The 24,965-nt window shown below is 33.2% G+C and overlaps 1 protein-coding gene across 1 annotated transcript; it reads right to left on the reverse strand.

The window, feature by feature from the left end:
• Positions 1-90: 90 nt before the first annotated feature.
• Positions 91-19,913, reverse strand: LOC128676571 (acyl-CoA Delta-9 desaturase). The gene is made up of 8 exons (XM_053756750.2): positions 19,773-19,913; positions 6,722-6,848; positions 5,855-5,967; positions 5,356-5,518; positions 4,340-4,513; positions 3,763-3,948; positions 2,109-2,269; positions 91-1,426 (listed from the first exon to the last, which is right to left on the reverse strand). Exons 2-8 carry the CDS (start codon positions 6,835-6,837, stop codon positions 1,212-1,214), a joined length of 1,128 nt encoding a protein of 375 aa, XP_053612725.1. The 5' UTR covers positions 6,838-6,848; positions 19,773-19,913; the 3' UTR covers positions 91-1,211.
• Positions 19,914-24,965: the final 5,052 nt, after the last annotated feature.

A 24,965-nucleotide genomic window follows, 5' to 3' on the forward strand; every position in this document is an offset into this window, starting at 1 on the left:
AGTCATTTGTAACTTAAGGGTCCGCGCTTCGAGGCTTCTGATGAATGAAACTAGAAACAGTAAGCTAGAGTAAAATGAAATAAAACTATCTATACAAACAACATTTATTCGCTATTGGGTAATAAACAAGCGAGTGCAAAATATGACATGTTAAGTTACAACATTCAGTATTTTCTTTCATCGTCTAAAAATAAATAAACCTTACCTAAATCCACACTGAAACAAGTGTGTACTAAGTACACTAAATATTTACTAAGGGCCTATTACCACACTTAATTTGAGCGATTCAAAAATAAATATTAAATCTATCTATCCATTTTATACACAGACAAATGAATCCTTGCTATTTACTAAAAAAAATTTAAATTGTAAATTATAGATTATTGTTAATAAGCCCATAATAAAAAATATCAATGGAATAAGTTATTTTTTTAAACTAACAGTCACCGATAAATATCTACAAGACCAATATCACATAACAAAATACCTTAAGCTACAAAATGCCGAAAACAATCATACTTTCCATAGGCTCTGCGAACAATCTCATGGCAAAAATATACATGAAACCTATACGAGTGATGTTAGCTACAATGTTACAGAATATAGTCAGCAAAACAAGTATTAATTGTTTTGCCAACTATGTATTTTTTGTACAATTTCACAGCTAGTATAGGCATAATATGAGGATCAGCAGCAATCTAAGTATTTATTTAGAAATTATTATCCTATTTCAACGTACACGTAATTCTTAGATTTTTCAACCAATTAAAATTATTTTGTGCATTATCAAAATAATTTTTCGAATTCTAATTGAGCATGACAGGCACAATATTGCCTATAAATATCATAATTTGAAAACACAATAGCTCATAGCAATATCAGCAGACTATTTTGTTTTTCACACAAATCGCAAGGTGTTATGAAACTTCTTTTGTTATCAGATATATTTTGAATACCTAACGAAGGTCTTCCAGAGACTACTTAATAGAAATATTTTAAAAAATAATAACAATTTCTTTTGGGAATCATTATTATAACTCGGATGCAACGAAAATCTTGATTTGTTAGTTGTCTGACTGACTTCACCCGGTATACATATGCGTTCCAGAATATGTCAGGTAAATACTTAAATTCGTATTTTATATAAAATATTATTAGTTTCGTAATTGATTATTATTTTTGTGGACCAGAATGGAGATTTTGCTCAAGATTTAGTCAGATTTTCTATGAGCGATTTCCGCCAGTTTTCTGTCCTCTTCGGTCAAATCCTGGTCGTCCCAACCCCACACGGGATTCTCAGGGTGATGGTGGTCGTCGTGGGCTAAAGCAGAAGACTCCTTCACTGACGGGTGGCTGCCGTCTCCTGTCCTGGCTGCTCGTTTCTGAATCATCTCAGCTGACACAGTCTTTAAGTCGTATGCCAGACCTGAAAATTAAGATGATTTTTTGACTCAAGCCAATACTTATCACATATAGAATTGGACTTAGGTCACTATTGCCCTATAAAAATCTAGATCACAGGCTGAAATGATAAAGGTGAGTTGTCTCAACTAAGCTTACTCTGCTTACATGTAGAGTAAACACAAGTATATACAAAAGGTACTGAAGCCTACGTGACATCAGATATTCTACATAAATAAATAAATATATTAAGACAAATCACACAGATTGAGTTAGCCCCAAAGTAAGTTCGAGACTTGTGTTATGGGATACTAAGCCAACGATACTATATTTTATAACAAATACATATATAGATAAACATCCAAGAGACCCGGGCCAATCAGAGAAAGGTCATTTTCCATCGTGACCCGACCGGGGTTCGAACCCGGGACCTCTTGATTCAGTAGCAAGCATCTTACCACTGCGCCACCGAGGTCGTCAATAATAAGTAATCAAACTTACATTAAAAACAAAATAAATTTAATCATAATAGATGTGTATTTATAAATATGGTATAAGAAACGAAATAACTTATTTTATATTAAAAAAATCTAAAAATGTTGTTGGAAGCGCAAACATCTGTTTCAATATTCATAATATTCACTTAGGCGAGGTAAAAACAAATCAACTTGAATGAACATGTATTTGAATATTTTTTTTCTAATTACCGTATTTGGCAGCAAAGTCAATGAGGGCAGTTGACATGTTGGTGCTGTAGTTGCCCAGCTCGGCCGCCTTGTAGTCCCAGGGGAACACGTGGTGGTAGTTATGCCAGCCCTCTCCGAAGGCACAAATCGCCACTGCCTTGTTGTCGGTGGCTCCGATGTACCTGGAAAATAGTTAACATCAAATTAATGTAATTTATTTGTCAGAATACAGGATTTATAATTCGACATGATGCAGAACGCATGTATGTATTAACATGACATCGTATTGTGAAAAGACTGGATGTTCAACATGTTCTGAAGTTCTTTTACATGCTCAATTGAACTCAGCTCATTTCCGATAGATTTATGCTACTAACTAGTTCTAAGAACATTACGAAACAATGTTTATAAAATTATTTATTTATTTAGATGACATGTATTATACTTAGTTGATCAAGATGATATTTTATCTCTTTATAACGAGGATGCGTAAGTAAATATATTTTATTAAAATAAATAATTAATTAGATTAAAAAAACAAATCTAAAAATGTTGTTTTTGTTTGCATTTATTGAAGGGCATTGTTGTTGAAAGGGCAAACATTTGCTGTAAACAACCTGTTTAATATCATTTAAATTTTCTTATTATTTATTTAGGCAAGGTAAAAACAATTGAATTTGAATGAAATTTCAACTAATATGTATTTGTACTTGTTATGTATTTGTTCACAGATTTGTCCAAGATTCTAGTTTGTTGTATTTCTGTGTTTGTGTCAACCTGACCCATTATATTAACAGTACTTATATTAGTACAATATGGTACTAGTGGTAACAAAGAGTTCAATGTAAGTTCCATTAGGTATTTTAAAACGGATTTCTGTCATCAAACTGTTAACTTGTGACAATTTAATACAAGAATTACGCTGGTCCGTAGTTTAGAATTATGAATTACAGAATAAAAAAAATAACTATAGCTACTTGAGTAGCTATAGGATACTATAGCTACAAATTTATCTTGAAACACACATTTTAGAATAACGGCGTCACGGTCATTGTAGAAGAATAATCATACTTAGACAGTTTTTTCACGATTATCATTTACCAGAGGCGCTGACAGATGGAAAAAAATTTAATATAACTGTGCACAGTAACCGTGTAGTTAACAGTTAACCCGCGCATGTACCGATATTTAATTTTAATAACCACGTAGGTAGTTAGACTTAAGTTTTTAAAACAATTAAAATTGTTACTCTAATTATATTATTGTGTACTTTTATCTTCATGTTTGTAATAATAAAAATAAGCAAAAATTGTTCTATGTGTGATTTCCAAAACGTCAAAAGTATTTATAAGTTGTTAAAATAAGTTTCAGAAGTAGTTTTTGAGATTTTATCTAGTAAAACTTTCCATTTAACGATCTCTGATTTTTCTATATATATTTATCTATTTGCACACAAATATTTACTAGGATTTTGATGAAAGTTAAATACAGAGTGAAGCCTGAAAATCGTAGATTTTTAAATAACTGTATACAAATTGTATACAATATCTCTACCAAAAACTAAGAGACGCGATATGTGAGACAGAATAACTTTCGAAGCTGTAACACCGTAAACGAACAGGTTAAAATTGACTTTCACCGGCAAAAATGTCGAGTATGCATAAGCTTCACTCACTTGTCATAAGGCCTATTGCCCCAAATATGTGCGGCTGAGTTGACGAGCCACGTGAAGTGAAGAGTGAGGGTGTAGCGAGCGATGGCCGCCGCATACCACGATGTCCAGGGGTCTTCCCCCCAGAAGTAGACGGGTATCCCCGCGGGTACCACGAAACATATCAGCGGCATAACGAAAAGGTACGTTCTGGAAGCAAGAATAATATCATTGAAGATTTTAAAAGCTGATACATCGTTTTGGTTGTCTTTTGTAACGGTAACATTTAATAAGTACCAATTTCTCAAATTTAATCAATAATTCAAACTATTCAAACGTTATTAACAATTTATATAGGTACCTATTCATTAATGAGCGTTGCTTACTGCGATATTATCACATGATTTATAATTATAAAGTCTATAGCTGAATGTTTTGAGCATAGATTTATAGATGCAGATGAACGTTACACCACACCTTCCTCATAAAAACTTTTAATAAATTGCGGGTACAATACGGTCTAGAATACCACCACCAGCACATACAATACTCCTGAATTTCGCTGTGCGCAGTTAATATAAATTGAAGTCCTAAAGCTCACTTTTTTTGGAACATGACAATGGGATCTTTCTCGAGGTCAGACATGTCGACAGTGGCGCCCTTCTCGAAGACCTCTTTGTGCTTGCGGAGCATCAGCCAGCCGATGTGGGAGAAGAAGAAGCCTCGGCGAGCGTTGTGCGGGTCCGCGTCTGTCTCCGTGAATTTGTGGTGAACCCTGACGGATGACAGACATACAGATTGAGGATATCTACACTGCAAATACGATAAACAAGCACTACTTTATTATAGCTGACCCGACAGTCATCCTATCCTAGACATTTTATTTCTGAATTAATTCGGCCCAACAGGCATGATATCGAGCGTTGTTTCGGATAGAAAGAGGCGTTATTTCCCGCTCGACTCATGTTTTTTTTAACCCATTGTTATTTTCAAAATACTTATCTAACATAATACTTATGTGGTTTTTCTATGGACTATTCATAGCCTTGTTAATAGTTACAAAAGTTAGTAAAGTAAAAAAATGACAATGTGTAATAATTATTTAACTAGACATGAAGCATCATTTCTGTTTAGGTACGAGTACATAAAGCATAGCTCAGTCATAAGATTTTCAACTTAATATTTTACTGTCAACTATATTATACAGTCTAACATATTATTAAGTACCGACTTAGTTATATACCTATATGAATATTTTTTGTTTCTTACTTCTCTCAAAACGAATTTGTATAGAAATTTTATCCGTTTATCCTGGTTTACTTAAAAGGTTTTAAAATTTTGACATAGTTTAATCACCGAGCTAGTATCTCGAGTAATGTTGCCGGTATGCGTTTAGCGCAGGATTTAGTACAGACTATTTTTTTAAATAAGTATATTTGTTTTTGTTCGCTAACTGGTTAAACAAGAATACAAGATTGTACCATATAAATAAAATCTAATAAGTTAAAGAATAAGTCGCTAGTTTTCTTGGAGCGAACATAGCATGTACGTTTGGTCTGCTCTAAGTTGTTGTTAGTTCTAGAGTTAATAAATCTAGCCGTTGACCGCGATTTATACCTGTGGTCGCGCACCCATTCGTAGATGTGGTTTTGGAAGGCCATGGTCTGCAAAACGGCGAGGAACAATCTGAGCGGCCACCTCGCCTTGTACGCTCGGTGTGCCCACAGCCTATGCGCGCCCGCCGTTACTCCCATCGCAGCCATTACAGCGAAAGCGACAGCTGCAACATTCATTTATTTCTTGACATTACAGAATAAAATTTCTCCTGAAATTTTTGTAGAAGTTCTTACCATTTTAAACACGTTTTTTTTACTATATAAATAGTTCCTGAATGATAAGAATAAGTATCTTCAGTAACTACAATTGGAATTTCAAAGTCAATTTGAAATATGTCTTTTTCTTGTCAAATTTATTCAACAGCAGCGACGCCTTTTCTCGGGGACTGATTGTTTTCCCAATTAATTACTTGCTCAGGCTATTCGCGTATAAAGGTAAATAGGCATGTGTAAATCTCTTTATTCTCAGGAAAATTACTGACGAGTACGGTCTGACTTACCGAAGAGTACGGTCCAAATCCGAACTTGTCCAGTGAACATAAGGTAGAACCCATAAATGGCTGCCACGTGCATGTAGATGAATGCAAACACATTTCTCCATACAATTTGCCATCTGAAATTTCAACAAATCAACTTTAGTGACATGTTACGAAGTGCCGTGCATTTGATAAATGGGCATCTATGTTTTTTTTTAAATTTCATTGTTATTCATACTCGTTCAGACCAATAATACCTACATGTCAAAAGTCAAAATGCATCCCATCCCGTTGAACTCATAGAATTAGTAGGTACTCGTTGTACGAAGAACTTACTAAATCAATGGTATAGCTACACACTGACATCATTACCATTATCATTGAAGGGCTCAAAATTGTGGGAAATAATGTATCGGGCTCCTACAAACGGAAGCCGTTAAGATGATTCCCACACCTTTTTAAAAGTATTATCTATTTATTTATTTTCGAAGAGCAATAGTTGCGGTTCGCAACTACTTTTTATTGTAATTAACATCCAACAGACTATGTCACATATCTTAATAGATACAAAAATATATAAATAAAATTTAAGTTATTCCTGTATTTTGCCACCACAAATAAGTCAATATTATGGTGCTTTAACATTTTTTTTAACAAAAAATCCTGATCTTTGGATCAGGATTTGTTGAGATCCTGGATTCGCCATTAGGTCAAGCTTATCATAATAATGTACTGTCATAGAAACGGACACAACGTGGAAAATGTCAACATTGTAGAACAAACTGAAGTACGTAGGTGAAATTTAATTTAAAAGATTTGATTACAGACAGGCAAATATCGGGTACATGTGAAGCGAAATAAAAGCTTGTAAAAATGTAATAAAAAACCTACTCATGAGTCCTATTCTGTGGCTTCATCGAGTTTGAGGATAGCATGGGGACGTCATCTTCGTGCATCGCTGTCATCTTTTTCTTGAGATACAATTCTGTTAATGGCGAACCCGGCATGGTGATGAGCTCTGAAAAAAAGGTACACTGAATTTGAATTTCTTTTTTGGAATCAAATAAGGAAATGAGCTCTGCCTCATTTTTGGCTGTGATATTCGAAACCCAGGGTTCGTGTTCAATTTAGGAACAATTAGATTTTGAAGATTTACCTTTGATTTCATTTATAATCGGCCTAGGTGGTCCCTCAACTCTCTTTGCGAATGCCTATCAGCTACCAAGCTAGTGTTCAGCTAGAGATTATAGAGTATTATTTTTTTAGAGCAGACCCGATTGTCATTAGCCCACTATTTGAATCTTAATGTGTGAGGCGAATAAAGTTCTAGATAAATTTAAAAAATATATTAAAATATTACAGGACATTCACAATATTTTTTCCCTCACTAACATATCCATCAACAATCTACAGTTTAGTATTATTACGTACTGATAAATTCCCTCGTGTGATAGTAAATTGAAGTTTTGACATGACCGGAAAAAAATACACCCAAATAAATTCCGGTTATTATTTGACCCAAACGAACAAATGTAGGACTTCTAAAGTTTGGACAAGTGTACACAAACCATTTAGCAGTGTAGCTTGTTACTTTCTACTAGAGATCGAAAGTGGACTCGCCGATCCTCACACAAGTATCTTTCTGCTTATTGAAAGTCCAACAAAGACGCAATTCTGTAGAGTATCGTGAATTTTTATTTTGAAACGGTTGACACAAATGCACTTGGACACTTCAAGCGTTCAAACTGTAAATTGTATAAGTACTCAATAGTTTAACATGAAAATACTACGGAAAAAACGAAAAAACAACGACACATAAAACTTTGAAAGTTTCAGGAAAAAAAGTTTAGGTTGTGGCGCATCTAGGACAATTAACATAATCCTCATGGCTGAGGATCGTGTTTATTATGTGGAATGAAACACACACAACAACTTTTTTGGCATTATTCACGGATATTATTTTCCATTGCCTTTAACCATTTCACACATAGTAAAATCAACCAGTGTGCAGGTTTCCTCGCTATATTTTCCTTTATCGGAAGCAAGTGGTTATCGATGAAAACAAATGAAAAATACATGAATCAGATTGGTATGTAAACTCTGACATCCTACTTTACATCAGGTACAGCATCAGCCTACTCCACTTCTCCCTGTCTGATGTTTACCGATCTATTACATTCCTCTTTGTCATATCTCTGTTCATTGTCTGATAAATAAATTCATTCATCCATTTCCAAGATGTGTCTAGCTTAACACTTATGTAATACCGTGCGTGAACATTGTCGGAAGGAAGAATAATAAATGGCTGCGCATCGGTAAATCAATAACCTTCAAATCTGATGCATCACGTGCGTGTGTAAATAATTAGTTTCTTTTTGGTTTTCCCACATCCTAATTTCCAACAATAATATAATTATGTATTGTCCTTCTTGTACTTAGCGACTGACCCATGCTTGCTTTTTTTCTAAGGTGAGTCCTAGAGTATTATTGTCTCTAAAACATTAAACATATACCTATGTAATTGCGCATTTTGATCTTATCATCTTAATTTGTCGCCGTTAATAATTTGTCAGTATAAAACTAAATATTTAGTTATTACATACAGTAAGCACAAATATAGTTATACAAAAACTTATATTTATATTTTACAAGTATTGATTGTTTTATAATTTAAAAATTAACTAGTTTTACATAAGTATCTATATACACATACACATATATAATATATACCTACATACATATAATTATATAGTAAGTTAATTGTAGTTGTAGTTTAAAACAATACATATACAATATCAAATCTTAATGTACCTAAATAATATTACTTCAGGAAGTGAGCAAAAAAAGCTTACATTTATAGAAAGAAAGACACAGGGACTAGTGAATCGCAATCATTTTAAAACGATTTATCTTGTAATAAAAACGATTATAATTTATGATTGACTGACTAGGAGAAAGTTTAACTTGAGTATCGAGGTGTGTGTTCGAAATTATAGACGCATATTTTTAGCATGCCTCAAAAAAACTTGTTTAGGTGTCTACATCAAAAGTTTGTCTGTGTCAACAACTATATTATAGTTATTTTAATGCAATGGTAATATAAGAATTGAAAATAAGATATTGAAACTTGTAGTCTTCACGAATAAAAAATTATATACTTTCCTACATCTTACTTAAATTTGTGCCGACATATATTTCTATAGGAATAGTTAAGTTATGAACCCTGGCTGAATGGTTTGTGTTATTTACTCTAAAACACTGGCCGTTTCCAGTACTCTTCCCGGAACTACTAGGAATTTTCTTACTTGTCGTAGTCAGACTAGTGATAATGTCAATAAAAAATATACAAAATGAAACGTGTCAATCAAATTCGCGCTCGAATAATGCGTACATATATTAAGATCACAAACATTAAAAAAAAAACTAGCTATATCTTTTTTAACCTGACCAGTTACTTATTTTTTGATGATAATGTGCACTTCCAAGTGTACAGTAAAAGAAATATATTTTGGATATTAAAAAAAAATAAAATTCTGTACTGCTTTCTGTCTTTATATTTTTTGAATTGGCGTCATGTAGGTCACAGATATTTAGTAGATAATTTAGTAATTCATTTGCTAAAAACAATTTGAAAGGAACTAGGTATACTTCTTGCGTCGACGATTTCTTACAACGAATTATTACAAAAATTAAAATAATTCATAACTTTCCACATTCCTAGCTTTCATGTCATTTTATGCGTCCTCATGGCCCCTCAATATATAGGATTCGTATAAAACTATTGTTGTGATAAATAGGAAAGTTTACAATGGAGACTTTCTCGCTAAATTGCTGTTGTAGCCTCTATTCAGACGATCTAGTCATCTAACATATCATAGAGATTTATATGCAGCTATGAAATATATCCACTACATTTCTCATAGCATACCTAATAGGTAAGTACCTATTTTAACAAGAGGTGTTGCTTCGACCCTATAGATTTACCCTTACATTAGAGAAAGTATTTTTCGTTATCATAAAAACTTTGAATTAATTGATTAGTTTATCGATGGAAACATGGTGAGCTCACGTACGCTCCGATGACAGAGAGAGAGAGAGAGATGCTTAGATTTCGCAAAATAATTTACAAATACTCGCACTACGATCTCCGATTATTTTAAAGTATTATTTTTTCATGTTTATTTGTTGTGACATGACTTCCTGTAAATGCCTCACAACTTAAAGAATAGGTAGAAACTGTTTTGAGCTGTTTGTCCGGATATTGCAATGTAAATGTATAGTACAGTCAAGAGCTCGTAGAAATACGCAGTACATTTCTTCACGAACGACAATAGTGGCGAATTTGCAAACATTTTTATAGTAAAACGTGCGGTTGTCCGTAACTGGTGAATACCAACAACGTCATCATACCAGAACAGCACGGTTTTGTGAAACGGCGGTCTACTACTATTAACTTGTTGATTCTAACCGATTTCTTATTTAAAAATATGGATCGTCGTACACAAGTTGATGGAGTCTACACAGACTTTCAGAAGGCCTTCGACAAAGTGGATCATAAATTGTTGATGTCTAAAATAGCATACAACGGGATTCGCGGTAACTTACTGCGCTGGTTCTCTTCTTATATCTCGAACAGATTGCAGACAGTTGTGATAAACGGCTATGAGTCTAAGCCTATTGTGGCAACCTCAGGAGTCCCACAAGGCTCCATCTTAGGACCACTGCTTTTTATTATTTTTATCAACGACATTAACAGCTGCTTTAAATATTCAGAAATATTGCTATATGCCGATGATCTTAAGGTATTCCGAGCATGTTCAAGCACAAAAGACTGTGAGCTATTACAGGAAGATCTACATAGGTTATCTTTTTACTGTACACAGAACAAATTACATCTAAGTCTTCCTAAATGTCACGCTATTACTTTTACCAAAAATAGAAATGTCTTTAATTTTAAATATGTCTTAAATAATACAACTTTGAAAAAAGTAAGTTCAGTTAAAGACCTAGGTGTATTTCTTGATTCAAAATTGCATTTCGACGTCCATGTCACTACTGTAGCTAACAAAGCTTATAAAATGTATGGTTTCGTCATGAGAGCGGCTCGTAATTTTAAACGAATGTCTACTTATTTGACTTTGTATAGATCACTAGTTCGATCACAGCTTGAATATGCAACGCCTATATGGAATCCTTTTTATGATAAATATATAGAAAGTTTAGAAAAGATTCAGTGTAAATTTCTTCGTTCTGCGCACTATAGATGTACCCGTTCTCACTTATCTTATGATGCACTGTTGCAACATTACAATTTACTGAGCCTAGACTCCAGGCGATTATATCTCAGTTCGATGATCTTGTACAGAATATGTAACAATAAATTTGACTCTTCAAGTCTTTGTAACCAAATTAGATATACGGTGCCACGATCCGCCAATGTGAGAGCCGCGCGTGCACCTCGCTTGTTCCACTTAGATCCTTGTAGAACAAAAGCAGGGGTACGTGCGCCTCTAAGACGGCTTGTTTATATATATAATAATCATTGCAGCAATTTAGACATATTTTTCCTTTCACAGTACAGATTCAAAAAAGGATTAATGGAATCATTAACTTAATTTTTTTTTCTCAATACGTTATTTTGTAAGTACTTACTTGTATATGTTACGCAACACAAACACTTCTGCATTTTTTTTTAAATTTTTAGTTACAGTTCTTTAATATTGACTGTTCAACAACACACGTAGGTAATTCTATTTAGTAATCTGTGGATAGCGTTGTTGGTTGCACTTTTAGAAATAACATTATGTTGTCAACCTAGATTAAGTTTTATGAGTGTAATCGTTTGCTAACCCAAATAAATAAAATAAAATAAAATAAAATAAAACAACAAATGGCAATGACCTACATTATAATACCTACAGTTCAAACTTAGATTAGGTATAATAAAGTGGATCTGTAACGTATACAGATCCACTCAATCAACCAGACAATCATTTTTCCTATCTCCGCTCATAATAGATCACTAGAAATTATGTGTTGGCTGTTGCAATGGCTATCGGGGAAGAATCATAAAAACTTTAAAAATTCAGCTATGTAATAAAAATCTTCATACGCGTGAATCTATCTCTAAGAAAAAAAACTTGACGGCTTTATTGTTTACATTACTGTGCATATGTATGTCAAGATTAATAATTTTATCTTGTGTTCGAGTGGTCTAACGCTTTCTTTGCAGTGAAAGGTCTTACAGCAAGTTGCGGTTTCTGCCGCAGGCGTAGAGCCCCCGCAGTGAAAGATTCGGTTCAAACAGCATTTATTCTATGGACATCTGATCAGAATTAGTGAAGTAGGTCACAGTCATCACGCTATTCTTTATTAGAGAACATCATTTACGGTTTATACTAATGATTCGACTGTTTTATTTTTTTACTGAAATGCTGTAAGAAAATGTTAATGAGGTTGGATTTAGCATCATATTTTTTTGCATTATTTATTTTATACATAATACAATAAACAAACTATTAATTTGATTATAGTTAGATTGACAATTTCGCTGCACCTTTTTTCCCTTAGAAGGTATAATTAAATTTTGGTTCTTATCTGGCTTGAAGGACCACAAGCTTGTTGAAATAAAACAAGCTGTTGTATATTTAATTCAAAAGGATAATAAGAAAGTAAAAATCGCAGTGATAATAACACAAAAAGAAAAAATGCTACCATTTAAATAATAATATATTTAACTACGTGTTAATTATTGAACAAATTTCCTAAGGAATATAACAATATTTAGTGTAAGTGCAGCTTGTAAAATGAAAACCACCTATGGTGTGTTATTTATATAATTAAATATTAGATACATATTTACATTTATATTTTTAACTCTGATATAAAGAGTCTACACTTATAGCAATAATAGGAGTGTTTTGATAAAGTAAAGAAAGCAAATAAGTACCCACCTGTAAAAGAGATTCGAAAAATATTTTCATGAGCACGCACGTAATCCATATTTCGTACTACGATATTTTATACCTTAAAAATATAATACTATAAAAGTATATTTTATGTGATATGATAATAATGAAGAAAACAAGATTAATTAAATCTTTTTATCTTCCACACGCTTCTACGACGGAGGGGTTGGGTAAGATGTTTTCTAAATAGACGCAATGAGATGAAATGTCTGCAAATTTAAATCAAAATTTCATTTTCGGAGGCAAATAAATTCCTATTCTACGTGCTAAATTAAAAATTTGGTTTAAGAACAACTTTCTACATATAGTTCGGTGTGTTATAGTGAAATTCCAAAAAAAAAAGGATTAATTTATTGAATTACTCAGGAGTTTAATTATTTAATTAGAACAAATCAAATATAATAAATATTTCCGGAAAGAAAATCAAACATTAAAAATACATAAAGATAATTTAAATGAGCGTAAAATTTATATTTTATTAATATAATTATATTTATAAGAAATACAGATTAAAAATATACACAAAATAAGAAATAATATAAAAATATAATGTAAAATGTTGAATAATTAGATGCGCCATTGGGTGAAGGTTACATAGTAGGCAAACCAGTTCCAATCTGCTGCAGCGATGTGGAGAAAGTGGTGCTCTCGCGACTGTCTCGGTCACTGTCGAGGTCACCACTCGCTACACGAGACTGTTCCTATTTGCTTCACATTGAGAGGAAGTAAAAGTGACCATAGTCCATCTCGCCGAAAACGACTTCGTTTGTTCCCAATTTCGAACACTTATTTACAGTACACTCTTAATTTTTCGCGTAAATTTAGATACGTTTTGTTCATGATGTTTCAAAAAGTGAATGATTTATTTGTATAGGAAATAAATTTAACATTTTAGATATTATAATAATATTTCAAACGTGTATTGCTTAGATAACAGAAACTTTAAGGGAACCAGTTAAAAATATTTTGTCTCTACAAAAAGAAATTGATGCTATAAGAAAGTGTAATTAAATTTCATAATAAGCACTATACTTTCTTTAGTTAGAAAATAACATAGTAGGTACCTTACCTACTAAAAAAAGTTCTTTCCATCAAATACATAAATGTTATCCATTGGTAAAGAAGTTTAATAAATAAATTAAAAGGTGAGGTAAATAACTGTAAAGTGGAAGTACCCCAAAATAATAGAAATCTTTTTACGTGTTATATGCAAATAAATGATGGATGTTGGATGGATGAGACGGAATAGGAAAGTGGGTCGGTAAATCGTGAAGTCTATCTGGTTAATTATACTTGAAGGAAAGCGATAATAACAAAGATAATAGCATAATAATTAGGTATTCTAAGAAGTAAGAGAGTTTGCTTGTGAACTTGTAAGATAACATTATAAAAAAAGTTTATAAAACTCGTCCGCAGCTCACGGACAGACAATTCACAGACGAAACTACTAGGTATGGAATGTTGAAATTTGTAACAAGACTTTTCCGACATTATCACGTGAACTGGATGTAGAATGCTGGAATTTGTAGTACAAGTTGATCCTTTAGATTAAAGTATCGCTAAGAGGATTTCCCGGAATTGCCACGGGAACGCGAAGAGACTATACTTGTGCTTACGAATTCATAAGAGAAATCTAGTGAGTATTTTGACACTCAGTCATTTCTGAGTTCTAATCCGCTTTGAAGTCACCATTCAAGCACTTAGTAAGTTAAATGAAGGACTTTTACTGAAGAAATTCAACATTTGGCGTAAGTATCGATTGTGTACAGTCAATGAAGAGGAGATCCAACGTTGTTCTGAACAGTTTACTGGCTCGTCCTAGAAACCGCACGCTCGTAAAATTTATCCAAGCAAAGAGGTTTGTACAACGATGTGGAAACGTTATTGTGATCGTGTCCTAAAGAATCTAATACTGTCGATATTTCTGTGCCTTTGGCTTTTGGTAACAAAGGAGTAGGCTACAATTATGTAGTAAGTAGGTACCTAGATACATATGTACTATACAAAAAGAAAAATCGTTCCTGTTGTAAATATATAATACAAATATTATGTTATGTAATTATTTATACAAAACAATGATAATTTTGGACATAGGATACAATCCTTATGACCCAAAAGGCCACGTCCAATAAATATCAATCTATATACATACAATAAGTTTATATATATATAAGTGTAATAATAATAAGTTTATATATATATAAGTGTATATATATATATAGTTTTATAATAACAAACTCATTGTATTTTTTTACTTTCTGTATCAGGTAGCTTATGTTTACATGTAATAATTTGTTTATACAAATAATTGGACATTTTTTATAGTCACAATTATCGTGTTCCTCATGCCTGAGGAATAAGCACAATTATTGTTTTGGAAATGTTTATGAAGTGCTTTGACTTTTTCATTGTACACACTTTATCATCAACTAAAATGCAGGTTTCCTCGCTATATTATCCTTCACCGAAAGCTAATGGTCTATGAAAACTGATAACCAGTCAGATTGGTACAGATGTGATACGAATATGATTCCAACCTGCTTCATATGTGCATACATAATGCATAATCATCATCATCCGCCTAACCTTATCCCATTTTATGTGTACATCATGTCAGCCTTCTCCACTTCTTTCTTTTTGACGTGATCTGTTACTTCCTTTCCTTTTCTAACGCACTCCATCCATCTTTTCTTCAGCTTTCCCCTACTTATTTTCCCATTCAATTCAAGATTCATTATTCCTTTTCCAATACATAATACTAGTATAAAATATTATAACTGGAAACAGTATGTCTAGGTCTGATGCAGTTTCTCCGAGCCTAGAGTGTATGTGCATAAGTAAGAAGGCAAGGTAATTATATACCTCTATGTCTGTAATATCACGATAACTCTTCAGGAAGTTGGGCTGTAAGCCGAGTGTTATGTAGAAATCATTATTGTTTTATTCGCATTTCAAGGAATTCTTTACCAATTTATTGTACATACATAAGATATTTTTGTTTATCTTTTATCGTTTGTATGCGTTCGCTGTCGTTTTTAGTTGGTTATTTTTAAAAATCTTATTGGTGGTGTTTGGAGATGAGAGTTAGGCATTTTATTATATTTTTTTTTAATTTCCACTAATACTTGACGTTAGAGGTACTAACAAAATCACTTAACTAAAATTATTTAACTTACTTGTAATAAGTATCAATAATCCTTACTTGTTTAACACCAATTTATTGTATTGCTGCATACATGTGTCACGTATTTGCAGTAATAGGGAACGGGCAAACATTGTCACGCACCGAAGCTCATCATCATTGGCAACTAGAGCACCTTGCACGTCGTTTTAATGATAAGCCATCACTACGGAAGGTTTTCACCCTACTTTCGTCACTCTTGTCTGGTTAGCCCATATTGTTCATGTAAAATACATTTTAGAAGGAAACGGAATTGATGTCGTCAAGTAGGATATCCGTTTTGGTAAAAATCGATTTAAATCGATTAAAATTTTTGACAATTAAAATTCCATCGATTTAAATTTTAGATTTATGTTGTAAGTTGGAAAATATCATATTTTTTGGATTTAAGAAAATTGACGGGACAATTTTCATAATGAAAATCTCTAAGAAAATTGTCTGCTTCCATAGAAAAACATGGAATGTAAATCAAGGAAAAGGGCTATAAACTGAAGATAACCGGGTAAAATGAATAAAAAATAGATAGATACAAAGATAGCGGTGCTATCCAGTCCATGGTTCACCTACTGTCGTGCCCTAACTGTCTCACTTATTGTATCCTCTACAAGGACCTCTACAAGGCTGACGACAGATCAGTAATAGTGGCCATACACTGGTCTCAAATAATATAAATAGACATAACGAAATGAGAAGAAGAATAAAAGATAGATGATTTAACCGATGCGTTCTGCTGAGGAGAAAGGAACAATAATCACTAAATAATTGCCATTCCTACATGAAATTACTTGAACCCTGACATCGATGCATCATACGAGCGCAGAGTGAAATCAATTGGATTATTGGCCTTTTTCCGCCTGTCATACAAATTAGCTCTATATAAGTTTGACAATCGCAGCTTTCACAAGTAGTGTTCATATCTAGTTCAATATTTTCTTGCATATCAGACTAATATTAATTAATACAAGGTGCTATTGATTTTCAACCGAATAAAATACCTCAGGAAACTTTCTACAGGTGTCGAACCTTCAGTCAAGAGCAGATATTTAGAGTAAGATAATTAAGGTACAGTTAACAGCACATAAACCTACCTAAAATAATTGTAAATTCACCTGTATTATCTGAAACACCTACCTGCCAAACTTGTATCTGAAAACTTTTTGCAAGAGACAGACAAAGGTTATATATAATATACATCTATTAAACTAGTTTTTTCACCAACTGTTCATATGAAAAAATACAATTTGAATGTTGATAAATTACTTACACAAACATAAATAATTAATTTACAACAGATCAGTTACTTTTCTTTAAAATTATTTAGAACGTGTAAATGAACTTTCTAAAAAACAACTACCTACCTAACCTAGCAAGTAGCTGCATACATTAAAATGCTTACTATTTATTCCGCCTGGTTATTATTAAAATAACAGGTAATTTTTAATTTTGGACATTATTTGTGCGAAGAATATGCTTAAGTGACCTAATTAATGGTCTATCATGGCGGACTGTCACACCGGAATTCTAGGTTTGAGTCTAGCGCGTATCTCTTAACATATGTCAAAAAATTATTTGGAGGCTAACGTATTCTGTGTGATTTGTCCTTATTATACTATATTAATAAACTATCTTCTGTACGTATTAGGTATCGTTTGTCTGTATAGTTAAATTTCTCTAATAGTTTTGACTCCTTAGCAAAATATGTTCAACCACGCGGACGAAGTCGCATCAGCTAGTTATTAATAAACTTAAACAAAAATGACAGATTTGGCACACACAAGTTTTTATTGTCGTCATAAAGAACTTGTTATAAGTATTCAATGTGTGTAACCGTGCAAAATTTATACGTAACCCATCTGAGTAGGTAGTTCCCTCGTTGGGACCCAATCCACCCCTCCTGGGTGTACCATTTGGTTTTCATCATTATAATACATTTGTCATGGAAACTAAAATGACCTGGAAAATGTCAACTCAGTAGATCCAGCGTTAATTAAATTTGATGTAATCAAATCTTGCAAGACTGAAGGTGAAACTAAATCAAAGCTTGTAAATAAAAGAGAGATTGAAACGGTGATGGTGCAAAGGAAAATGTCACATGACAATTCATTATAATAAGCATTACCTGTAAGTTCACCCATAGGATCTGTTCCCAACGAGGGGGAAAATTCATCAACGGTTTACTGCACGACTTTTTTTTGTCTCGCGTTAAATGCAACATGATTTATTTCCCTGACCAAAATGCGAGTTTGTGTACAAAATGCTACCTTTGTTAATATTTTCGGTGGAAAAATGAAATGAAAATGAATCTTTGCCAGTCAACATGCGCAAAGTGGGTTGTTTGTTTGTCGCTGTGCAAACCGTTCGTGCTCGCGGCATTGCAGCTTGCGGTTACGTGTTTCATTGATAGTTGCTGCATCTTTGCCTTGAAAATGTACCATTTAGGTACCTACTCGATTTTACTAACTCTAGAGAATATCTTCATTCATACTTCTAGCTATAATCCTTACAAAATTTACTGTAATGTTTAGTAGTCGAAGCTAAAATCGCGCGAGCCACGAAATTGTTTTAGTGTCAATGCATACATAGTAAAACTTGACATTTATAAAGGAAATTGTTGTGGAACGTTTGAAAATTAAGTTTCGCAAACTTTTGCACTTTTACTTGAGTTTAAGTACAGAAATCGAAAATTTGGGTGTGCATACTTTAAACCGGCGATGTCAATCTGAGCAACTATGATACTGTGTATTTATTAACATATAGTTTACTTCTAAAAAATTATTTGACATACTCCTTAAACTCATCATGCCTTGTCCACTGGATTGAGATCACTGCTATCGGTTTGACCCAAAAACATGACATTGATTGATAATTGTTAAATTCATTATAATTAGAAAATTGTAGAACGCCTGTTATCCCCAATGTATAGAAATAGTTTTTCATTCTTGTTAATAAATGCTAACAAATAATTAGTTCCGGAGTTTTGTAAAAGTCGTTCGAAATTAAGCGCAGAGGAATGAATAAAACACGTAATTTCACTACATGAAGTTTATTTCGAATAAGGGACCGAAACACAATATAGGACTGAGTAGGCTAACGTTGTCACGTCACTCAAAATTGCTGCATAAGCAAAACGTACTTAGGGTCGCCACGTTCAAATAGCCCTACTACAATTGATAAATAAATATATAGTTTCTATTATTTATGTCTAGTATTATTTTTTCTAGATCACAAGTACCTGAAAATTAATTTAGATTTTTAAAATCCCAGTAAATTAAGCTTTTGGTGAGCTTTCTTCGCTAGGATGATTTGAAAACTGAAAGCTACACACTTTGCTTCTACGTATGTAAACTATGATTTCGTTGTAGTGGTGCTCTAAATAAATAGACCACTCGTCAACTTTTAGTGTTCCAAATAATTCGTATGCAGATAAAATCTCTCAAAAGAAAGTTTTCTAATCTTGACATATGTCACTTTCTCCGCGAGATGATAATATATATATATCTCAATTAAACTATTGAAATATAGCTTTCGTGTCGCTGTTGGAAAGTGGCAGTAAATGAAATGAATGATTTGGTGGCTGCCTTTCGAATTAGCAAGCAAACAGTCGGAGTCAACATTGTTCCTCTCGTCCATCGCTTACGAGAGACCTGAGAGCTGTTTGCTTATGTGCTTGTGCAAGTTCTTGACTTTAAATTTTATGGCACATACCTCGTCGAGAAGTTTCGCAGTATGTTCACCACCAGTTGTAGATTCGAGGGCAATATTGTGAGTCATAAAATATTTGAAATCGTCTTACCTCGCTTGTGCCGACTGGCCGCCGAATGGTAAATCCACTAATGATAACACGCACAGTGGGAACACCGGTAGATTTTAATAACGCCGGTATGATCGTGGTACGAGCGTCCGTGACAATGCGCGCGCGCAGTGTGCAACGTAGTGGCGCGCACACCACCGCCACTTACTTATAGTTTCTGCGCTGTAACACTTTCCCCACCCGTCTTCATCTCATCGTCAAAAATAATTTCTACTTTAAGCTCCAAAAACTTGTACTGTAAATGGACACAGTCAAGTTGAACACGAGTAAGCTTACTTAGAAAAAATATTTAAATCTCATCTGTTTTAAAAAGATGTAGCAGTGGTGCCCAACAGATGAATTCATATGAATTTCAGATAGAAGTTTCAAATAAGGAATATTGATATATCCACGTTCAAACACACAAAATTTGCCCAACAGATGAATTCATATGAATTTCAGATAGAAGTTTCAAATAAGGAATATTGAGATATCCACGTTCAAACACACAAAATTTGCAGATATTGTGTATAATTATGCGATATGCATTATTAGTTAAAATCCTGTGCACTTTGAATTAATATAGCTTTTAGCATTAATTTTATACACCTGACAGTATTTTAAAATATTTAGCACTGTGTAATTTTGAGTCCTATTATTCGAAAATATAAAGTAAGTATTAGCGTCATAAAGGGTCAAATTTATACAGTGTACCTACATATATATATTTTAATTCTTATTGTCTGAACGCTCATCATGCGAAATCTACATAAATAAAATGTTTTTACAAATCAGACCAGTGCTTTCCATCTTCCAGGGATAAGTTCAAACATTACTACATTCAGCTACTCTTCTTAAAATTCTATCTTCTAAAATTTTATATAAGCATATTCTCTTCCCGTGTAAATTGTTTATGTAAATCGTGTAAATAAAAAAATAGTGATTCCTGAAGTTTTAGGTTTAGGTGTATAATTTATTATATTTTACCCGAGCGAAGCCGGGACGGGCGGCTAGTAAGAGATAAATCCGTAAATAATACTATTATTATCACCATACAACATTTTCAAAGAGGGTTGGCATTAGACGGCGGCCGGCCCACCATGGAATCTTTCAAATTGCAAATTAGTGAAATGCAAACAAGTTGAGATATTACCTACAACTCAACTAAATTCTAGTGAAAGTGACACCGTAGGCTCCGATACATCGAATGTCAATAATTTGTATAGACCACCAAACCATGATTCGCTAGCGGCACTCTATCTCTCTTATCTGAGTGTTTCCCGGTTCCTTCTCAGCCGTCGCAGTGGCCGCCCGGGAAAGCAGACCTACGAGTAAAGTTCACTTTCCTACTTTTCGTCTCCGTTTCGGTACAGACATCCTTAGTTGTGAGACTATTGGAACACATACACCCTTCACGACAATCGATCAAAGATTTCTTTGATCGATTACAGATTTCTGTAGTGGCACATATGGTAATTTTTCTCCTGCGATTATTATAGGATAGGATGACATAACGGCTTCCGGTAACTATCTTCAGAGGGCCGGAATATAGACCATGGGCTGTTTGGGATCGCGGATCCTGGGCTCAGGCGGCTGAAGAAGGAAGCGCGAAAGTGCTCAGATGAGGAGATAGACTTTTTGAAATCCATGTTCCACTTTCACTTCGACGCCTTATTTTTAAAATACGACGATTAGGTATATCTCTTATCTCTTTTATTGAACTGAAAATTCTAGTTTTTGAGATTATTTGTTTTCCAATATAAAATATTTTATATAATTTCTATGATTATTAATATAAATTAATAATTACATGATATTTTAGGATTTGATTTGTGATGAAGTGTAAACAGTTGGGGCCTTGTTAATGGAAATTACTTAGTAGGAAATTACGTATTTCCTATTCTTCACGCGGCTATTATTAGATCGGTATCCTTGTAAACGATGCAGTTTCTGTTCTCGAAATCTCAGGTACAGCTAAAATATTATAGTATAGTTCCTTAGTTTATTCATTGATTTAACAGTTTATATACACAATGATACAAGAAAGAGAGATAGATAGGAAATTCTTTCTTTATACCTACTAGTAAAATAAAACATAATAAGACATTTGATTGAAAATTATTGTCGCATGTACCAACCAACTCATACAATCGCAGTCGTTAGCGTCTTATGCGACACCTATTCACTTTCCGTATGGGGTTTTTTCAACGCGTTCAAATTGTATGAGTATCCCGGTGAATTTCACGACTGTTTGAACGCGACGTGTAGCGTTTCATTAGTGTCACATTTTTTTAAAATAAAGAATCATTTTATTAATTAAACATTTATAAAATTAACATTGTACCAGTACTTTGCTTATTTATAAAATAGGATAATTAAATTCATTACTGTGTATGGTACAATTCAATAAACACTAATGATAGCCACGCTCGTAAGATTCACCCATCCGCGTATTTTAATGTTGCGTTATTATGTTTTATATATTTTCTTGAACAAAACTTAGACGATGTAACTAATAGTACTAGACCGATTGACTGAAGCGTGACACGTTGGTCATCCAATTTTGACAGTCGTTTTGCCAGGCGTCTTGGCTTAATCAATCATGCTCTTAATTTTGTGTATAATAATGTAGAAGAGAAATTTTGAACATTAAATTTATTTTTATTTTATGGACTTTATTTTTCTCTAATAACTAAATAATTTTCTTCCATGTACAAACATTAGAAATCCGATTTCAAGTGAATTAAATGTACCATACCGTTGCTGAAAGTTGGACACTGACTATGTGAATAATTTTAGTATCGTATGAAGTAGAAAACATATTTGAATGAGCAATTAGGTACTAGCAACCCGTCTCAGCGTTTAGCAAGTAAAGAAATAAAATAAATTGATGAGAATGTGATGTTGGCGCCAGCGTGCACAGTGTGCGGGTACAAAGCGCCTTAAGTTGTAAATTAACAATTATAATTTCAAAACTTGCTGGTTCGCTGAGGGTGCATCCAAGCCTCTTACTTTCACAAACTATAAAATTTACTTAGGTAAGATATAACATTGTTTACAGATAGCTTACCTTGGTAATATTAGGGTATGGCTATAGTAAATTGTCGATGATATTATACTACTTCTCGTTCTTATTGCTTTAGTACGGTTAAAAAATTTGCTAGCCAAATGTGGGAAAATTAATTTTTCCATATTTACACGTGAAAAGAATACCGCGCAGAGCATCGTCCAGGTAATTACTACTTAAATGACAAATAATACAATGTACAATCCGTTGAGCACACCTCGCGTAATCGTGTAACATACATAAAAAAGATAAAAATAAAAAATAGTAATAAATTGAGAACCTCCTCCTTTTCTAAGACGGTTAAAAATGACATTAAATCATCATGTCTGGTTATTTATATAATATTTGTTTATTTATTTAGTATGTGAACTCCGCCATCATCGCTCCGACGCTTCCTTGGTCTGCCACGTTTCACGGATTTGAACGCAGTTGAAGGAGCCCAAAGTTTTGGGGAGAGGCCAACAGTGGGACGGGGTTAAGAAATGTGAGAAATACCTACCTTTTAGCCCATAATCTAAGCGCTTATGTATTTTTTACTTTATTTTAAAACACAAATCGAAAGAAATTGATCACAGAAATCGTTTTATTTTTGGGAATAATAAAGTGGACGTAAAAAATCCTCTGAACATATCTTTCGAAAGTGGAAGTAAGTATTTAGGTAAGTATGTACTCATTTTGTATTTAACTTGCTGAGTACCACGTAAACGCTGACATTCGTAAAAGGGTTCAGTACCTCGAGCGTTGTGTATCAGGAAACAATATGTAAATATTGGATGTTCCTTATCATTGTCAGGGAAGAGACGGACAGACACGAAAATAACTGGTCAATAGTATGTTTGCACAAAATTGTGTTCATAGGTATACTGATCACTAGCTGTTTACCCGCGACTTCGTCAGCGTAGAATAGTCACTTCTGACAGCATAATTACTTTAATTTAGCAATACACGTACCTACAGAAATCAATTAAGATCTTATTAATATCAATATATTAATCACTTTTCAAAATCAAAATCAAATCATTTATTCATAAATTAGGTCTTCACAGGCACTTTTTCACGTCATATTCTAAATTAAATGATGTTTACCATAGCTACAAACTACTAGCATTTCGGAACGACCACTGCTGAGAAGAAAAGCCGAAAGAAACTCATTCAAACAGTGTTGGTCCCTATTATGCCAGAAGGGCTTACCATTTTTTAAATATAAATTTATGTATAATTTTTTATCAGTAATATAACGTGTAAGTACACAATATTTTCGGGTCTTTATATAAGGTATAAGATTTTATTATATAGGTCTAAGATTTTTTGATTTTTTTTTTTTAATTTTGAACATGTATACCTACCAAATTTCATCAAAATCGATTCCGAGATTAGGCCGAGAAAGCGGACAGACAGACACATACATTTATAATATTATTATGGATTCCATTAAAAATACTTTTTATACGTGTATCTAACACTTTTTTTTGACATTTTCATGTCGAACTTATTTATTATTCAGGATATTTCCATTGCATTTTACGAGCAGATTGGATATTAGGTTTAGTATTCAAAGAAATGTAGGTAAGTATGCCAAAAACTTTATACTTTTATATTTTACCATACAAATTAGTTAATTAGCTAATAAAGTCGAAATTTTATGTTCTTCTTTCACTATGGATTTCTTTTCGAAATTGTTCAATATCATTGTCTCATGAATTCAAATTTTAATTACTTGCACTCGTCAAATGTGCGAAATGTCAATTTTACAAAACTATTTACAAGCAGTCAGGCCTCAAACTAACTAATGCAATAATAATAAATCCGAACTAATATTACAAATGCGAAAGTAAGTTTATTTGTTACCTCTTCACGGTCTATGTACTCAACCATTATTCTTTTTATTTTTTATTCCGGAAAAATAAGTGTTCCTGTGGATTATGAAACGTATAAGTGTATATATAACGTGTCGTTACGAACGGCGTGTTGTTCCACCCTAGAATAGGACTACTACATAGATTTCTATGGTTTTCGTACAAGGCGTCTAAGGCGCACGGAGCCTTGGCAGCTGATAGGTAACAATTGCGTTCCTAAAAAGAGTCAGCCTAAGGCAGACGGGCGGTTTTAATGTCACCGGCGAATCTTTA

The sequence above is a fragment of the Plodia interpunctella genome, chromosome 16, assembly GCF_027563975.2.
Source record: "Plodia interpunctella isolate USDA-ARS_2022_Savannah chromosome 16, ilPloInte3.2, whole genome shotgun sequence".
Taxonomy (NCBI): domain Eukaryota; kingdom Metazoa; phylum Arthropoda; class Insecta; order Lepidoptera; family Pyralidae; genus Plodia; species Plodia interpunctella.